Source organism: Pteropus alecto, unplaced genomic scaffold, assembly GCF_000325575.1.
Source record: "Pteropus alecto unplaced genomic scaffold, ASM32557v1 scaffold94, whole genome shotgun sequence".
NCBI classification, from domain to species: Eukaryota; Metazoa; Chordata; class Mammalia; order Chiroptera; family Pteropodidae; genus Pteropus; species Pteropus alecto.
In genome coordinates this window covers 627,283-646,245 of record NW_006437736.1, presented here as the reverse complement: position 1 = coordinate 646,245, position 18,963 = coordinate 627,283, and the positions used below count along the sequence as shown (strand labels likewise).

The 18,963-nt window shown below is 53.9% G+C and overlaps 2 protein-coding genes across 8 annotated transcripts in view; both read right to left on the bottom strand.

Annotated features, from left to right (window-relative positions):
• APOL3 (apolipoprotein L3) overlaps positions 1-4,862 on the bottom strand; it is a 17,060-nt gene extending 12,198 nt beyond the window's left edge. For 2 of the 6 annotated variants that reach the window (XM_025048780.1, XM_025048781.1), the window contains exons 1-3: positions 2,066-4,862; positions 964-1,074; positions 564-668 (exon numbers count right to left, since the gene is read on the bottom strand). In XM_025048780.1, coding sequence (XP_024904548.1) covers positions 564-668; positions 964-1,074; positions 2,066-2,099 — 250 coding nt within the window. In that variant the 5' untranslated portion in view covers positions 2,100-4,862. Of the gene's footprint in view, positions 1-549; positions 669-963 lie in introns of all 6 variants that reach the window. The other 4 variants (XM_025048782.1, XM_006914488.3, XM_025048783.1 and 1 more) reach the window with 4 other exon arrangements.
• A 141-nt stretch (positions 4,863-5,003) lies between these two features.
• Positions 5,004-18,963, bottom strand: part of MYH9 (myosin heavy chain 9) — a 59,655-nt gene continuing 45,695 nt past the window's right edge. Inside the window, exons 25-40 of one of the 2 annotated variants that reach the window (XM_025048778.1) lie at positions 18,230-18,442; positions 17,682-17,826; positions 16,165-16,371; positions 15,832-15,936; positions 15,381-15,533; positions 14,050-14,298; positions 12,174-12,386; positions 11,834-12,046; positions 11,358-11,519; positions 10,205-10,333; positions 9,153-9,241; positions 8,923-9,046; positions 8,459-8,667; positions 7,786-7,894; positions 7,508-7,680; positions 5,004-6,555 (exon numbers count right to left, since the gene is read on the bottom strand). In XM_025048778.1, the coding sequence (XP_024904546.1) occupies positions 6,438-6,555; positions 7,508-7,680; positions 7,786-7,894; positions 8,459-8,667; positions 8,923-9,046; positions 9,153-9,241; positions 10,205-10,333; positions 11,358-11,519; positions 11,834-12,046; positions 12,174-12,386; positions 14,050-14,298; positions 15,381-15,533; positions 15,832-15,936; positions 16,165-16,371; positions 17,682-17,826; positions 18,230-18,442 (2,611 nt within the window). In that variant the 3' untranslated portion in view covers positions 5,004-6,437. The remainder of the gene's footprint in view (positions 6,556-7,507; positions 7,681-7,785; positions 7,895-8,458; positions 8,668-8,922; positions 9,047-9,152; positions 9,242-10,204; positions 10,334-11,357; positions 11,520-11,833; positions 12,047-12,173; positions 12,387-14,049; positions 14,299-15,380; positions 15,534-15,831; positions 15,937-16,164; positions 16,372-17,681; positions 17,827-18,229; positions 18,443-18,963) is intronic. The other variant, XM_025048779.1, reaches the window with a different exon arrangement.

Genomic DNA, 18,963 nt, shown 5'->3' with positions numbered 1-18,963 from the left:
CTACAGGGCCTGGCACTGAGCAGACAGTGAGAGATAGAGTGGGTCAAACAACCTCTAGATTCTTCTCATCTTGAAACAAATCCTTTGTTCCCATCAGCCTCCACAGCAGCCCTCTGGGGCCAGCCTCAGGGCAGCCAGGCCACAAGGACTGGAAGTTCTGACTCACCTGCCCTTCCTTAACCCCTCTACTTGCTCCAAATTACCCCAACATTCACTTTCCTCCACGGGTCACTGGCCCATGTCTCAGGTAGCCCAGAACCTGAGCTGAGCCGGCTGGGCGGGGGGCGGGGTGGGGGGAGCTTTGCAAACCCATCTGAGCAGATTTCCCTCCCTCCTCACTGTCTGGGGCCACAGGGGGAGGGAGGAAGCAGTTGCACAAGGCCTGGGTTCGAAACCGGACTTTGCTGCTGCTCCATATGTGCCTTTGGGCCAATTACCTAACCTCTCTGGGCTTTGATATACCTGCATCTATAAAATTGTGACAATAATCCTTTTGTTAACAAGTTGTTGTGAGGATGAGAAGGAGGATGAGGATAAGAAGGGTTTTACCTTCCCCAGCTCACCAAGAAATCTTCCTCCGGCTGACTTGGAAGAAGATCCAGTCGTTCTTAATGTGCAGATCCAGTCGGCAGCTGTGGATATGCACAATAACCGGATGCTTTTCAGGGCTCAAAAGTGAAAGCAAAAATCTTTTTTTCTGAGAAACACAGCCCTTAACTATCAGGAACCACCCTCGGCTACTCCCATGTCCTCCTTGCCAACTGACACCCTTTGAGGAACAACTCCAGGACTGATGTTCCGAGTCCTTTCTCAGCCCATCCTGCCTCGGGCTTCTGGAAGGAAGACTGGCCACTGATAGACCGTGGGACCCTCTGCAAATTACTCCCCCACCCCATGGGGCTGTTCTCAGCCCCCTCCTCCCTGTCCCTCCCCTGCACTCCCCAAAATGCCTGCCTTGTTTACCTGTTCCCAGCATTGCATAACTGCCATTGATGCCACGTGCATGTGGCTTCCAGACTTTGGCTTCCGTTTGCTTACATAGACCCTTCTGCCAGGAGCACCAGCTTCCGCCACCTGGAAAAAGCATTTTCATCCTTCAAAGCCCAAATCTGTTATCACTTCCTCTGAAAAGCCCTCCAGCATCTTTGCCCAGAGTCCACTGTCCCCTGCTTGCTTGTCCCATGGCACCTGGGGGAGGGTTTCAGCCCACTGCTCAGACACTGTGTTCCTGTCTCCCCGATCCCTTTTGATCAGGTCTCTCTCTAGACTTGTCCCTGGTGGCAGGGACAGCACCAGCGCTTTTGGGTTGCGGTGACCTGCCAAGGAGGCGCATCACTAGTGGTCAGTGCCGTTTGGGTGGACCCAGAAGTTTGTGGCAGCGAGCGGACAGAACCATGCTATTTTCTCCCCCTGCTAATTTCCTCTTGACAATAGATCTTTTTCTGTCCAAATGGAGGACTTGCATGGGAAGGCCAGTGTCATGGTGACACCAACAAGTCTGAAAACAGAAAGCAGGCCTGTTTTCTGCTTGGATCCTGAGCAAAGCAGCCAGCGTGGACCAAGGGCTGAGTACGTGCCAGGCACTGTGTGGGCACCTGCCCACACCACGGAAACCTGGCGCGGGTTTCTCATTTCTCACACCAACTCTAGGAATTGTTTACTCAATCTTACAGATAAACAGAGAGGAAAAGTTCCCTGTAAGTCCTGCAGTTGTTGGCTTTCTTGCTTTGCCCCAGGCAGGAGGGGCTGGGAGTATACCAGAGGCCACTCCCGCCCTCCCACAGGGGCCTGCTCATCCAGGGCCAATGTCCATGGGGGGGTCCTGGCCAGCTCCCCTCCTAGCTTTTCAGGGAGGGACAGAAGAATGATGGATGTTACTGCAGAAAGACCACACACTGAGTCAGAAATAGGGTCCGATTCTGCAGAGGAGGAAGCCGAGGTGAGGGGAGAGGCCGTGGCTTTTGCCAAGCGACTCAGAGGAAGAGCCAAGACTCAAGGCAAGTTTCGCATTTGGCCTTTGACACTTGTTTAGAGTTATCTTTTGTTATTTTTTCCCTGTACCCACTCTTCTGCCCAATTCTGCTCCCTTTCCCTAGCATGACTGCAGCTCAGTGTCCGAACAAAACCGCTGTGAGAAGCAGAACTCGATTAACATCCGCACGAGACGTGGCTCAGTTATCCCAAGGATCAGGACGCAGCATGGACTCCAGACGGACGTCTGTGCGCTGGACGGACACGGCCTCGTGCTGGGACAGCCATGATGTGGGCTGCAAAGTCAGATCGAGATGAGAATTAGGCACTTCTAGGCTCCAGGGGCATGAGCTGAGACCACCCCATTTACAGATCCTAGAGATCTAGTGACTATTAGAGCTGAACTCGACCCCAACCCAAGGTCATCTAGGATGACTTTAGCTCTGGAGTTGAAGTCTTGGCCGAAATCTTTGGTCAATAGCAATTTCAGCCTACGGTGAGGAAAATCCCAACTCTATGGGAAAGTAACCCAAAATTGCTCAGAAAAATGTCTGGCGTGCGCCACCAGCATCACCTGGTGGAGACTGGAGGAGTCACCAGCTGCAGGCTCGCAGCCAGCAGCCCCACCCCTGCCCTGCCCCGTCCAGTCTCTCCAGCCCGTGGGGAGGTGTGCTGGGCTCAGACAGGCTGGAGTTGAGCTGTCCTCCCTTTTTATAGGGACGGTGGGAGGGGGTAGGGAGCTTCAAACTGAGCGTGTAACAAAGAGGACTTTTGCGGTCCTCAGAGTGAGTAGCAAAGACAGGCATCTTAGGCTGCAGAACGCTGGGGCTTGCATTCAATGCCGACAGCACCTAGGGACCTCATGGGAAGTGGCCACCGGTCTCGGCCACTCACTGCCAGGCTGCCAGCTCATCTAGTGGACAATCCCATTTATCTTTCCTCAGGTTGTAAAATCGGGCCCTGAGTAACAATTGACAATTTCAGGAAGGCTTAGGAATAAGTATAAAGATGACAAAGTCAAACCCATAATCTTAATATTTTTATGTTGAAGTCAAGACAAATACTATGTTTAACTTTGATGTATGTATAATGTTTAAGAAAATTGGACACATTTTCAGAGTTAACAGATTTTGGATTCCAATTTAAAACAGGTAATTGAGTAATTTATCCAGGTTAATGATTTCGAGTTGAAAGGCACACTGCCAAGTACTAAGGATGCTGCAAATAAGCTTTAGCTCAGAGCGAGGACACAGCTTCAGGTCCAGCAGAACCCAAAACCGCAGGCGTGAGCAGCGGCAGGTGAGGACGGAGGAGGCTCTGAGAGCCTCACCACCAGATAGCGCTGGAGCACGTGCCAACCTCTCTCCTCCTGGCAGTGAGGAGGCCAAGGAGGTTCTTGTCTGGAGTCACTTTTGTGCTGAAGTCTGGCCTTCAAAATAATAGCATCTAGCCACTATTGAAAATAGTATTGCAGTTCCTCAAAAAATTAAATATGGAATTACCACATACGTATTCCAGCAATCCCACTTGTGGGCACATACCCGAAAGAATGGAAACAGGATCTCGAAGAGGTATCTGTCCACCTGTGTTCACAGCAGCATTATTGACAATAGCCAAAAGGTAGGAGCAACCTAAGCTTCCGTCAACGAATGAATGGCTAAGAAAACTGTGATGTATGTATACAATATTATCCACATCGAAAAGGAAATTCTGGCACATGCGACAACATGGATGAACCTGGAGGACATTACGCTAAGCGTAATAATCCAGTCACAAAAAAATAAACACTGTATGATTCCACTTATATGAGGTACAGAGTAGTGAAATTCATGGAGACAAAAAGCAGAACGGTGGTCGTCAGGGGCTGAGAGAGAAGGGAGGAGCTTGTTACAACAGCCCTATGATGAAAACAATTATTATCCCTCTTTCCAAAAAAGATCAAACTAAGGTTCTAGTGGTGTGAAATGACTCCCCAGAAGCAGGGAAGCCAGGCTGGTCTCTCCGATTCTTGTTTTGTTTTTCTGGACCATGTGATTTTCCCAGAGGACGAGAAATCCTTAAAATCTTCAGGTATTCTAAAAATGTAATTTTCTTCCCTAAATTCTTCTTCCTGTTGGCTTGAAATGAGTCAGAAAATTTCAGCGCCCCTGCTTCAAGGCTGCAATAAAGTGGTGAAAATGCAGGCCAACCCAGGAGATTGTGATATGCCAACAAAGATGGTCTAATTTTACAGTCCGAAAACCCCAATGTCCTTGAATGGAAGGAGAAGCCGCCTAAAACTCTCCAGAGCTTGGCCCCACCTACCTTTTACGGCATCTCCTGTGGCTCCCTTAGCAGGGGCCAAAACGCACCTGCTCAGAGGCTGGACGGGTCCAGCTGTTGGAGGCCCAGGCAACGCCGTGCAGCACGCAGCTTTCCTTAGCAACCGAGCTGGCCGAGCAGTGGCCCAGGGGTTGCTGCTCAAGTTCACACCGTATGTCAAGCGGGCGTCATAGCCCTTCTCTGAGGAAAGCCTTTCCTCCCTCCCCTACCTCTCGCAGCTGCAAGGACATCTGTCTTCCTTCATTGCTCTTGGATTCCCGGGGCCTGCCAATGAGCCTGGTTTATGGTTAGAAGAATGAACAAAGCTTTGACTGTCGTGGTCCGATACCCACAGGCCTACTCACCAACTCCCTCATTTCTGCTTCTAGGATGACCCTCCGTAGGGAAGGCTTTGCATTGTCTGACTAAGGGGGCCCCCCAAAGTTAGTGCCTGGGCCTTGTGTCTCTATCCTGTGCCAGCTCAGCGTCAAGCACATAGTAGGTGCTCGATAATTAACGAACCAAGGTTTATATGAGATGCTCTTAGCATCCTTGAACCTGACCCAGCCTTTCTATCTCTTTCTGCATGACTGCCACCCCCCTCCCGCTTCAACCAGGCTGCACTACTGGAAGGTTCTAGAAGGTGCACAAAGTAGGTGCCTGCTGCAGAAATGAAGACTGTCCCTCCCAGGCGACCCTCTCCGGCAGACAGACACCGCCACACACATGGCTCATAGCACATGGTACTCTTTATTGTGACGCTCAGTGGGAAGCATCTGTAAACCGGCTTACTGTAGTGGTGACAGCTGCGACACATGCTAAGGCACTTTTATTATATAAAAAAAGGGCTGGGGTGGGAGTGCCATCCACTCCTTTGTGACAGCAACTGGGACCTGAATTCAGAGCTTTTTAGGCATATGTAGCTTTTACATATATTCATGATTTGTTGAGTTTCTTTTTTCAAAAATGCCTTCTTTGCCATAAGTCTAAATGCAGCATATACAAAACAGGAACACAGATAAATTCAGCAACCAGTGTAGACCAGTGTAGGACACGCTACTCTCTTCTAAACATGGTTCCAAAGGAAAGGCAGTGATAAAGACTGGGGATTTTATCATTTATTAGAAGGGGGAAAAAAAGAAAACCCTTTTTTCTTCTCCTTTCAAAAACATCTGTGCAGATGGCAGATTTTTAAACTATACTGAATCAATGGCGCAGAGAAACTACCCTCGGGCCCAGTCCTAGAGTAGGTAGATCACAGGGGAGGGCCGCTGGCCCTTTCTGATGCTCTGGCTGTCAGATTTGGGACAAGTCCCTTAACCATTAAATATATTTGGTCCCCAAGAGTGTTGGGAGAAGCCACTGCTGGCTTTTCCGGCTTGGCCCCCAGGCCCTGTCCACTCGGCCCAACGGCCTGTACAGAGTAGGCAGCCCTCGCTCATCAAGGAGGGAAGGGGGCCGTCATTGCACTTGAGACGTTTTAGAATTAGAAAGGGGACAGTGGCGCTGTCCAGCAGGGGTGGGGAGGAAGTACGCTCCGTCCCTGTCCTCAGCGGTCTGTGCCCTGCACAGAGGTGGCGTCCCTGGGCCTGCTCTTGCTGGACCACCCGGAGCCCACGGGAGTTGGGGGCTGGTGGGGCAGAGGGTGTGAGGTCACCACGTGTGATTGCCAACAGCAAAGAAGGGGCTGGGGGAAGAGCTGGTGGCGAAGGCGGGGGAGGGTGACGACTCTTCTGGGGTGTCGGGCTATCAAAATTCCTTAGTCTGAAGAAAAATAGATTCATAGAAAACTCTCGCCCATCCCCGGTGGCTGCCCTTCTTGCCTCAACCATCTTGTGCTTGTTGGCAAGAGAGGGCTGAAGATCCTGCAGGTCGCTCTGTTCCCGAGCTGGGGGCCCAGGACCTTGATTCTTTGGTATCAGATTCTGGGGGTGCAAGGGGAGCGGGAGGGGCTGTAGCAGAGGAAGTCGAAGGCCTTCAACAAAGCCGGGGGAAGGGGAGGTGCAGGCCTGAGGTCCCCTGGCCTGGGGGGGGAGAGGGTTGGGGAGCATGGTCACAGCAGTCCCAAGAAGGTGGAGGGGTGCTGCGGGGGCTAGCAAGGGAAGGCAGAGTCGTCCATTGGTCGGTCGGTCCGTGGGTCCGTCCGTCTTGGGCAGCAGGAGAGGTTATTCGGCAGCTTTGGCCTCAGCCCCGTCGGCTTTGCCGTCCACCTCCTCGTCCGAGCATTCGCCAGTGCCTTTCCGGGCCATTCGGCGGGGCACGACAAACGGCAGGTCCCCACGCCTAGGGTCAGAGGCAGAGGGTCAGAGAGCCGGCCAGGGTGGCCGCAGCACAGCTCACACATTCCAAATTGGTCTCCAGAGGGAAACTGGGTGCCTAACGTCCCGTGGGGAAAAACAACGCGGGGCTCCAGACAGGACAGGATGGCTCCCAGACAGCAGGGGATCAAAGCTCCCGCTTTAACCCAAAACACAAGAAAAACCGTCAGAAAATCGGGACTGAAGAAAAGAGAGAAAGGCCCAAGAACAGATGGAGTCACCTGCAAAATGCCAACCTGGGCTCAAACTTAGTACGAAACACGTGAAGCCGTGAGATACAGGAACGAGTGGCTAACGCAGTGCGTGAAGACCGCATCTTCCCATGACGTGTAAGAAAACTAGCATTAAACACTAACTAGAACGTCTGCTTTTGTTGATTTTTAAACTGAGATTGCCACGAAAAGGAGGTAAGAAATGAGAATTTCAGAGAAAAAGACCCTCTGCCTCAGCCATTGAATAATTCTTGAATGCCAACCCTCCCTTGAGAAATGCGAAGAAGCCCCCCCTCATTCGCACAGGATGTCAGGAGCCACCCTCGGCAAACGTTCACTAGGACCTACTGGGGGCCGGGGACCCGCCAGGTGGCCTCAGCACTTTCCCCTTGAAAAAGACCCCACATGAGACGTCCCGTCAGGATGGGAGCGGCCGCATGAACGGACCGTGGGACAGGGGGCGGGGAGACTGCCCGACCTAGAGCTCAGTGTTTGTTCAGAAGACCGGGGCCCGGCCCAGGGGGAGAGAACCCCGAGGGCCGTGGCTCCTGGGGGCACTTTCTCGGGCACCGTGCTGCTCACTGGCGTCTACCTGAGAAAGGGAACCGACTGCACAGGAGCTTAACTTTCTGAGTGGCGCTTTTCAGAACTAACTTTTTAAAGGAGAAAGAATTGTGCAAAGGGGCTGGGGGAGGCAGAGCTCACCTGAGCTTGTTCTTGAGGGAGCTGACCTCCCGGTTCATGGCGTCGGCGGTTTCGGTGACATCCTCCAGCTCGCGCTGCAGTTTCCGGCGGGAGGCGTTGGCCCGCTGGGCCTCCTCCTCGGCCTCTTCCAGCTGCCGCTTGAGCTGCTTCAGGCGGGTGGACGCCTTGTCAGCCTGCGGAGACATGGCCAGTGGCCCTGGTTAGGGTCTCTGGGCGAGAGTGGCCCACTCGGCCCCTGGCGAGCCCCGGGGGTCCCCGCCCCTCTGCCCAAAACACACCTGGTCCTTGAACTGCTCGGCGTTCCTGCGCTCATCATCCACCTGCAGCAACACATCCTTCAGCTTCTTCTCGGCCCGACGTGTCTGCTTGCAGGCCGCCTGGCGCTCCCTGTGAGGGACGGACATGGCGGCTCAGGGGGACACCCTCCTTCAGGGGACAAACCACGAGCTGCACCACCCATTCCTGGGGCCTCACTGGTATGTCCCCCGCGGGAGGCCTTGACGCTAAGGTCTTGATGCTTCACCAAGCACCTGCTATGAGCTTTGTCTCCCATTTCACAGATGGAAACCAGGGTTCAGGGAAGGGAAATGACACATCTCAAAGAGCACGTGTGTAGCCAGGAAAAGGGAAAATTGAGATTTGAGGCCCAGTGTGAACCCCATTACCTCCAAGGAAGTCTCAGTCTTGCTGAGCCTACAGACTGCCTGCCCAGGTAGCCCCTCTCTCAGACACAGCCCTCAGAGACAGTCAGCGAACCCCCTAGCTTTAGAAGTGGGCTGGGGGCTCCTATTTAAACCCCACGAGGACACAGTGAAACAGGAGAGGCCGGCAGGATGGGAGACGACAGCCTCTGGGACTTGGGGGACAGAAAGCTGGCTCCTGACCGGACTCAGGGACAAGACCGCAGAGGGGCCTGGGGACTGCTCCAGGTGACAGGCGAGGGACACCTACTTGGTCTCGTTGTCCAGCTGCTCCTCTAGCTGTACAATCTTGGCCTCCAGGGCAGTGATGGAGGCCTTGTACTTGGACTTGACAGTGCCCTCCATCTCCTGCAGCTTGACCTTGAGCTCCTTGTTCTGGCGCTCCAGCTGCTGCCGCGCGTTCTCGTTCTTCTGGGCGTGGCTGCGCTCGAGGTTCAGGTCGGTGTTGATCTGGTCGATCTGCGGGAAGAAGGGCTGGTCACCTCAAGGCAGGCTGAGGACAGAGGTGGAGCAGCCGGATCCCACAGAGCCCCTGATAACACCAGGTCCTGGGGCCTAGTCTCTAACCCCTCCCAGAAAAAGGGAGCTACCCTTAGTAAGGTTCCAGAAACTTCTTAACAGGTGCCAGGACATGCTCCCCTCAGCAATCAAAGTGCAGGTGGCCTCGCCAAGGGGAGCACTGAGAGCGTGCCCGGGGGCCCCGCCCCTGCGCACCTGCAGGTTGGCCTTCTTCAGCCGGTCGTTCACCAGCTCGGTGTTGCCTTGCTCCTCCTCCAGCTCCTCCTCCAGCTGGGCGATGCGGGCCTCCAGGCGCCGCTTCTCCTCCAGTGCCAGGGCCCTGGAGGAGGCCGGGAAGGGGTGAGTAGGGCCTGTCCCTAGGGTGGGGACCCCACCCCAACACCCACCTTCACTCAGCTGAACGTGTCGCCCCGTGGCTCACTCACCCTTTGCCGCTGCTGTTAGCAATCTCGTCGGCCAGCTCATCCCGCTCCTGCTGGGCCTGGCGCTTGGCACGCTCGGCAGCTGCCAGTTCCTGCCATGAGGACCCAGAGTGTGACCCGTTGGGGCAGCCCATGGCCCTGAAAGCCCACCTCTTCTATCCCTGGTCCTCTGTGCAGCCATCCACCGCCCCATGAAGCCCTTTCTCATGAGCTTCTCTGGCTCAGAGGGCTGATTCCTCCCTCTGAGGTCAAAGCTTAGGCACCACATGTTTACAGAGCCCCCACATCTAAATGCTAGGAACGAAGCTTGATGCTGGGGATGTAGAGATATGTAAGGAACTGTCTTGGCCTAACAGGGCATGCTGGGCCCTCTGCATCCTGGGGAGACCAGATGTCAGGAGGGATGAGACAGATGTAGTTAGAACCAGGGTGTAAGGTCTCTGAAAACCAGGTGGAAGAGAAGGGCTTTGTCCAGGGTGAGGTGGCCTCAACAGGGACCCACAGGTGACCACGGAGGGAGGGATCACACTCAAGACCAGGCAGGAGAGCACAATCAGTTAGGCAAGAGCGGACAAGGACGTGCCTGGGTGTCTGGCCCAGCTACGAGCAGAGCTCGGAAGGCGTGACTTCACACTGCGGAGGACCGCCTAGAGCGGGGGAATGCTCCCATGTGTGCCTCATGTGCGACAGGCAAGGTGGCCAAGGGGATGCTCAGTGTAAGAGCGAGCGTCTGGGAGGGACCCCCACTCGCCAGGAGGCAATTCACAGCAGGAGGTGGTAATTACCACAAAGCCTCATTTCATGCCAGGGAGCCGGCCCCAAATGGTGACAATTTAATTCACACACTGGTTTTAATCACGCCAGGGAGCCTTGCTCCTTAATGAAACCCTGCAGGGAATTCTTTCATAAAGAACCAACCCAACTCATTCCTGGACCTGGGCTACTTTGTTTTCAGCCCTGCGCCAGTGTCAGCCGGCCTGGCCTGGTGGAGGCCCTGAGCTGCCACCTGCTGGCCAGACGGTGGTGACCCTGATCGCCCCTTGGCCCCAGCCCACCTCCTGCAGCTGAATCATCTCGGCCTCCATGCTCTTCAGCTTCTTCTCATTCTCCTTGGCCTGTGCCAGGATCTCCTCGCGGGAGGCCCGCGTGTCATCCAGCTCACGCATGTAGTCCTTCATCTGGGCCTGGGGGCAGGAAGGACACACTTAGCACCACCACCCCAAGAGCCACCATGTCCCTCCCACCTCACTACCCTCCCTCCCACCCCTTCACAGGGACAACCGCCAACAGGAACCAGCGGCTGCTTTCCACCCTGACGCCATAGTTAACCAGCTGAACTAAAAGGAGAAAATAGTGATTAAGGATGAAAATGTCTTTTTATCTCACGCCACTGTACACTGCCGGGTGTGCATGAAGCCACGCTGTGGGCTGTGTGTCCTGTCCACAGCTCCTCGCTGGCCTGACGTGGCGCTCCAGCTCCCAGTGCTGGGGGCTCTGCCAGGTCAGCCTGACTGCCGGGCAGGAGGGCATCTCCTGTCATTCTCCTGTGACTTGTTTTAATTCTAAAGATTTCTGCCAAAGAGCTTTTTTTTTCCTTTTTGAGGAAAATCCCATATTGGGATTCCTCATGTCAAAGGGTGGGACTCTTGTTGGGCTCGGCCAGATAGACCGGGAGAACTGCCACTGACCATGGGACCTGGCCCTTCAACCTTGCCAACCACAGACGTCTGCATTTATTCTTGTTGCCACTAGTTTGCTGGGTACAATGTGACATCTCGGAGCTGCTTTTAACTTGTGATTCTTTAATTATCAGGGAGGTGAAAATTTCCCAAGTTAAGTGTCCCTGCTCCTCTGAACCATCAGCTCTGACTCTCCCCCATCATCCGAGGCTGGACCAGCTCAGTACATAGGTCATGCCAGGTTTATTCTGGAAATCTGTCATAAGTTACTACCTTCCTTAATCTTGCTGAGTAGCTAGGTGTAGACTTATCTGTTTAATGTACTCAAAGGTTCAGACTATTTGTTCCCCACTCATCCTCTGGGCCTCTGAATCTCCACCGGGCTAAGGACACCCAAGACATTCCTCAGAGAGGGGAAGGCGCAGCTCCCAGCATCCGCCAGCCACCCCACTAGTGAGTGTCCCAGCCCCACGCTGAGCCCAGCATCGCCGTGTACGGCCAGATCCGGTGTGGTGCGGCCCGGCCTCACCTGCAGCTTCCGCAGCTGTTTGATGGCTTCGTCTCGGTTCTTGTTGGCCGAGTCGATGTGGGCCTCCAGGTCCTTCAGGTCCATCTCCAGCTTCTTCCGAGCAGCCACTGCCAGTGAGCGCTGCTTCCTCTCGTCCTCCAGCTCTGCCTCCATCTCCCGCACCTGGGGGAAGACACCCACAGCTCGGAAGGCTAGATCCGTACAGACCCTGCTCCAGTCCTGTGGGATCCATGGGTCCTTCAGGGGCCAATGAGAAATTCTGACCGTAAAAACTCTAATAGAGTCACTGACCCCCCAGGACAGAAGACTGGAAGGTAAGGACGTGGAAGGAATGGTCAAGGAGGCTTCTACAATCCTGGCAGAGAAATGAGAGAAAGGAAGCCTACCGGAAATCAGGGGGGCCCTGCCTGCCTCTGCCCACACAGAGCTGGCGCTGTCCTAGGGATGGGGAATGGGGGCGGGAGGGCCATACGCACCTGTCGGACCAGCTGCTTCTTCTTCTCCTCACTCTGCTCATCCCGGCCCTGGAGGTCCCGCTCGAACTGGGCCTTCATGGCCTGCAGGTTCACCTCCAGCCGCAGCTTGGCATCCTCAGTGGCCTGCAGCTCATCCTCCAGCTCCTCGAGCTGGGTCTTCATCTCCTCCACCTGCTGCTCCAGGGCCCGCTTGGACTTCTCCAGCTCATGCACCTGTCACCACAGGCAGACGAGTCAGGAGTAGAAGGGTGAGAGGTCCCCGAGGTCACGGCTTCGGTGTCTGGTCACCCACTAAGCTCTGTGCTGTCACCTGCCCCACCCCCCACCCCCCGGTACTCACACTCTTGCCCACGTCATCCTTGGAGCTCATGAGGTCCTCCATCTCGGTGCGGAACTGTTTGTTGAGCCGCTCCAGCTCCGCCTTCTGCTCCATGGCCTCCTCCAGGGCCCGGGCCAGCGACAGCGCCTTGGTCTCCTTCTCGCGGGCCTCTGCCTCAGCCCGGTCACGCTCCTCTGCATACTTGGCAGAGATGTTCTTCTCCTCAGCCAGGAGCTAGGAAAGAGGTGGTCGCCATGAAGCTCGAGCGACGGCCTCCAGTCCAGAAAGAGCGCAGAGCCTGCTGACCTCAGGCAGGCACAGCATCCTGACCCGGACTCCCTGAGCAGTGAGCCCCGGCGCTGGGTCTACGGGGAGGAGGACCAAGAACGAGCACAAGCCTGCTGCCCGGGGGGACCTGGCTGGTTCCAAGGGTGACACGCGCTACTCAGCACATCGTCATAACTAGATGACGGCAGAGCGTGCCTCTGCCATGTGCTTTAACCGTTTCCCGTTTGCGCCGAGAATACTCGCTGGCGGCGCTTGCGGCTGCAGCGTTTCCCCTGACATAATTCATGGGTTCCAGTCCTAACCTCGCCCCCAAAGCCTGCCACAAAATACCTCGCTTTTACTATTCTTTTTGCATCTCTTTTATATCGATAGTCTTTGGAAACAAATGACATCATTCTATTTACAGCATTTATGCTCTTAGTAACAGTAGTTCCATTTCCAAAATTCTCGATTGCTGAAAATGTCCAATCTTGGATGTTCCACTTTGTGTTGTTCCGTGCTTTGAAACACGGCAAAGAATTAAATACTAATCACCGTATACATTTCTGTTACATTAGGATTAGAGACAAGTTCTGTTTAGAAATAACTCCAAGAACAATTTTTATATTTTCACATTGAAAACCAGTCAGATTTGCTTCATCCTCAAAGAGTGTGTTTATGTAAAATAAAATTAACGTTGGCAGCGAGCTGCACTGTTTTTTCCAAATGGGAAATGGGTTAGTCTTTCGTTTTTATCTCTTAATAATAATTCTGTATGACACACAGCGCCTCTTCCCTGAAGACCCACAGGAAATGTTTCGCCCGCAGAGCCTGGCAAGGCTTTGGTCCTGACTGAGTGGCTAGAGTTTACCTTGAATGCAGTGTGACTCCAGCTGCCTGGAAGCCCAAAACCCATCTGTGCCCCCTCTAAGGCTGTGCGTGTAAACCCCCCAGTTCCCATTCTCTGCTCGTGCCCACTCTCGCTAGGTCTTATTTTCCCACCTATTCACTTTGCCCCAATCACCCATTTATGCCATGGACCCATTTCTTAAAGTGCCCAACAGTAATTGCGTTAGACTTCACAGGCTGTATCGATGTAGTAACTACTCAACGCTGCTCTGACAGCACGAAAACAGCCAGAGATGACGGCAAAGGACCGAGTGTGGCCAAGCCCAACACACCTTCATGCACAGACAGGTCGCAGGCAGCAGGGGACTGGTGTGCTGAACCCTGGTTTATTCTATTTTTCTATCTCTGCCCACAGTCTACACCTCTGTAAGCTTCCCCAGATCTTTTAGAAAAAAGAAGTACAAACACATGAATAAAAATTCTAAATGATAGTAAAATTGGTTCATTATAGAAAATATGAAAAATATAAGAAGCAAGAAGGGGGAAAGTCGCTCCTACACCAATGACACAAAGATGCCCTGTTGTGAGCACTTGCCTGCCAGGCCCAGGCCCCTCAACGAGCTGACACCAAGTGAGACCTCTCAGGCACCTTCCCTGTCATGGCCGCCTCCGAGCGAGGGAACGATGGGATCCCAGGGCTCACTCCTATACGTGGCCTTGGCCTGAGGCTTCGGTGTTTGCAAAAGGGAGGAAATGAGGAGAGTGGACCGACGGCACATACCTGGTCAAACTTCTTCTGCTTCTTCTCCAGGTTGGAGACGCTCTGCCGCTGGTGGTCCAGATCCACGAGCAGGTCGTCCAGCTCCTGCTGCAGCCGCGTCTTGGTCTTCTCCAGCTTGTCGTAGGCGGCCACCTTCTCCTCGTAGCGTTGGCTCAGCCCCTCCAGGTCCTTCTGGAGTTTCCTTTTGGCTTCCTCGGCAGTCTCCAGGCACCCCACTCCATCCTCCATCTTCTTCTTCATGTCAATCACCTAGGCAAGAGCAAAGAGTCAGTACTCAAGATGGTACCTGCTCAGGCAATACACCTGGGCCTGGGACAGCTGGGAGGAGCTGGCCCGCTACCCTATGAATAGAAGGCCAGGGAGCCAACCCAGTCATGGAGTCTTCCCTCTTCCATGAGAGCGAGAAAAACGGAGTTTCTGCAGAGGGTGCCTGCCCAGTGCACGGAGCCCAGGGGAAGGCCAGCGTTGCAGGTTGGCTTTGGAGGGCCTCTCCATTGTGGCCCAGACCGGGCCTCTCGTTAACAAAGACTGAGGCCCAGAGCGGGAAGCATCCTCCAGTCACCTGGCTCCAGGCAGCAGGACCAGTGCCCTCTGGGGAACCCGTTTGCTGGAGGCAGGACCACAGGCGTGCGTCCTTGTATCCGGACACGTGCTGCCACCACGCGCATACCAGCGACTCCCACCCAGACCGCGGAGTGGACTGTGAGCCCATGCTGAGCTGGGGCAGATCCTCCGGCCTGGAGCATTTAAGTCCCAGGACAGAATCTAGCACAGGGCTCTTGGTCTCTTTTTGGCCACAGATGCTCTGTAAGTCTAGAGCAGACCACAGACTCCTTCTCGTAACAACGTTTAGATGAACACAAAGTAAAACAGACAGGATTACCAAAAAAGCCAATACAGAGAAGCTGCCAGGTATTTTTTAAAACTGCAATTCAGTAACCCACGTGCTTCTTTACCAGCACACTGAGTAGCAGCAGCCTCCTCAAGCACGAGGAGCACAGTGACATGCCCAAAGCCCTGCCGTGGCTTGGACATGGTGACCAGTGCTTTCTGGTGAATGAGGCCACAGTCACTGTGACGGCCACAGCTTGCGGCTGACATTCACAAGGAGATGCTAGATGTTAGAGACTGGTGAAGATAAAGATGTCGTCTCCTCCCTCCAAGCTCACAGATCCCTAACTCCTCCCCAGCTAAGAGCCCTGGGAAAATCCAGCAGGCAGGGCTGTGCCTCCAGTGTCCAGGCAGGTGCCTCCCCAGCCTGCAGACTCCCACCAGTTTCCCTGAGCCACCTCCGAAGCCCAGGGCGTCTCGTAAGGAAGCCAGCACCGAACCTGGGCATGGAGGGTGGCCATCTGCTTCTCCAGATTCCGCTTGGCCTCCTCCTCCTCTTCCAGCTGCTCCTTGAAGGAATTCTTCTCGTCCTCCATCTGCTTCAGCTTGGTGCTCAGGCTCAGCTTCTGCCGGTTCTCCTCCTGCAGCAGCTCCTACTCCAAGGACAAGAGGGGTTCAGGGCTCAGGAGGTGCAGCGTCAGACCCTTGCGGTTCCCACGCCCTTGGCAAGAGGGAGTAGCTGGTCCCTCTGATTTGGGGGACAGCTGGTAAAGACCTAGTGGTGAGCCGGCAGGACCCAGAGACTCCATGGATGTAGGGGAGGATGGGACATTAGAGGAGCTCTGGGACAGAAGACTAGAGGTCTGGCAGGTGATGCCGTGTGGGCACAGGGTCCTCACGGGAAAGGACCAGCTGCAGGGACCTGCCCCTGGGACCCACTGCCACTCTTACCTGTGTGTCCTGCAGCTGGGACTCCAGAGTGGAGAAGTCCTTGGTGAGCTTGCTAGACTTGCTGTCAGACTGGGTGAGAAGACCTGTCACATTGTCCAGCTCGACCTATGCAAGGAGGGGAGAGACAAAGGCCCATGAACTCGCCGTGACTGCTCTGGCCCCGCCTGGGCGCTTTCAGGCAAAGCTGGGCCTGAGTTACAGGTTGAACCCAGAACCTCGCTTAGGAGCCAGTTTGAAGCAAGAAAGAGAGCAGAAGCCGTGGAGATCTGGGCCAAGGCCGAGGAGCTGCTGAAGGGACCACTGTGCAGGCCTGGGTCCCAGTGGAGGTCTCACCTGAAGCTTGGTGACCTTGTCGGCCAGCTCCGTGCGCACTCGCTCTCCCTCGTTGAACTTCACCTGCAGCTCCTGGAGCTGGGCCTCCACTTTCTTCCGCTTGTGCTCGGAGTCTCCTTTGCCCTGCAGCAGGACCTTCACCTCGTTGGCCAGCTCCCCTCGCTCACTCTCCAGGGTCTGCTTGGCCTTCTCAAGGTTGGCTTTTACCTAGTAGAGAAGGAAGCAAAGGTGTGAAGAGGGGCACCTGTTCCCTGACATGAGGCTGGTCTTTCGAGCATCGTCGGAAGAACCGCTGGCTCCAGATCCAGGAACTGCTGCCTCTGCAGCAGAAACGATGTTGGGCAGGTTTAGGGTACGGTGTGCCAGCAAGAGCCCCGGACTCAGAAGGCTCGTGCCCGACCTGTACTCATCTTTAGACTGGTATGCGACACTCAGAGGTGTCCTCGCCTCTGAGGTCCTTGGCTTCTCTACCTCTGAAACAGTCCCTGCCCAGCCTCCCTCACGGGCAGAGGAAATGTTCAAGTGTAAAACATCATTGCTGACGTTTTGATTTTAGTGCTTATAGGATGAGGAAAATTATAATTGCTCATAGTTAGAGATCCACTCAAGCCTCTTTGAAATTTGATGTCCAAAAAAATAATGTCATTTTCTTCTAAAAAAATACAGTTTACAGAATAAAGGGGACAATCCCATTCTAGTCTGCACAAGCTCATCTCAAGGTCATAAGCAAGTACAAGGGTAAACTGCACCCTGCGTAAATGCAGACACGTTGGGTAAAAACAGCTAAAGGACGAAGAAAGGCTTCGACCTGCACAGAACCGGGTGGAAGTTTAAAGGAGACGGGTGGACAAGGCGTGTTTCTAAAACATTTTGCGGGTTGCCATATGGAAGAGCCTTTGATCTCTCAGGCTGCCACCAAGAGTGGCTGGGAGCTGGGAGCCTCAGTGGGCAGGACATGTCCTGGTGAGGAACTGCCCAGCCATCAGTTGCCTGGCCAAGAAACCAGCTGGGATTAATAGCCCCAGAATTTTCCCAAGAAGACTCCAGCTGACCACTTGTGGGGGTGTTCTAGAGGGAACCCAGGCTTTAGAAAAGTGACCCTAATGCCCTCTGAAACTCAGTTTCAGGGTCATTCCAATTCCTTGAAGCCTCTGGTCTGGCAGGTTGGTGAAGAGAATGATAATAATACATACACTTGAACAACTTACCGAGCCCTTAGTATCTAAGTGCTTTACATGTCATGAACTTCAACTCTCACATAAACGTATGAGGTAGATTTATCATTAGCATCTTTTATAGATGGGGAAACTGAGGCACAGAAGTATCTATCTGCCTATGTCACACATCCACTAAGGGCTGGAGCAGGACTCTGACCCAGGCAATCTGGCACTGAAACCGCTCTGCTCAGCAGGACTGTCCCGGAGCACCAGCTGGTCTCCAGAAGGACACCGCCCCTGAAAGCAGCACGGTCCCCACCTGAAGCCACGGAGCCAGTCCCTGGGGGAAAGTCCACGCACCCGCTTTGTCTGCTCCAGCTGCTCAGCCAGCTCCTCCACGGCTTGTGAATGCTTCTGTCTCATCTCCTGGATCTGGGCCTCATGGGTCTTGGCCTCTTCCTCGAGGGTCTTCTTCAGGATGTTCACTTCCTGTTCACGTTTCGACCTGGAGAGAAACACCCTCAGAAAGGAGGCCAGGGACCTTGGGGTGATGCTGCCCCTGGGGCCCTCCCCTGGCTGCAGAGAGGCCAGTGAGGTGCACTGGCCGCCCCAGGCAGCTTTTCCTGCCTCAGCTATCCTTCCTGCAGCCCAAGTTCAAAGACACACTTTGCAAAGGCTTCTGTATTCGTTCTGCCTTAGCCCATCCCGTCTCACCCAAACTTCAAACCCAGTTCTTCAACAGGTCTCCTAATTAGCAGAGAGAAGATGCTAAGGAACCTTCAGCTTCCAGGCTCTCTGGTACATAATAAAGGCACAGTGTGTGTGCACAGGCCTGGGATCTACACTTTCAAGGCCACGACCTCCTTTTCTCCCTGTCCCTGATTTGGCCAGCTGGCCCCATGACACACCTGAGCTCCTGCTGGGCAGCTGTAGAATCCAAGGTGTCCTCCAACTCTGTTTTCAGAGCCTCCAGCTCTTCCCCGAGGTCCCGTTTCTGTTTCTCAGCTTTATTCCGAGAAGCACGCTCAGACTCCAGGTCTTCCTGGAGTTCAGAGATCTGAGACTCCAGCTCGCGGATCTTCTTCAGGGCCATGTTCTTCTGGGTGGCTTCTTCCTCCACTCTGCCAAAGGAACCAACAACATCAGGATGAAGACATTTCACCTTCATGAAGCAGAGTTTGCAGAAAAGGTAGAGAGGTGCCACTTCTGGCAGTCACAGCCGCGGCCCTCAGGAGCTTCCTTCCCCCAAATTAACATCTGAGGCATATGGAATATTTAAGGGCGATACCGCTTTGAGGACTGGAAAACCTCAGACAGGAATCGTCTCATTTTCCAAATTAAAATTCAGTGCTTTAAACATTAAAAAGAAGTTCCAATGTTAAACAAACAAAAAGAAAATAGAATGTTACGGTCCAAGAAGACTGTAACAGGATAAAAACACAATGTTCCATAAATTTTGTATGATCACAATGTATCAATGTAGGTTCATCGGTTACAACAAATGTACCATCTGGTGCACGATGTGACGGTGCGGGGACGCTGTGTTTGAAGAAGAGAAGGAGATTTATTGGAATTCGCCATACTGTGTGCTCAATTTTGCTGTGAGCCAAAACTGCTCTAAGAAATAAAATCTATTAAAAAA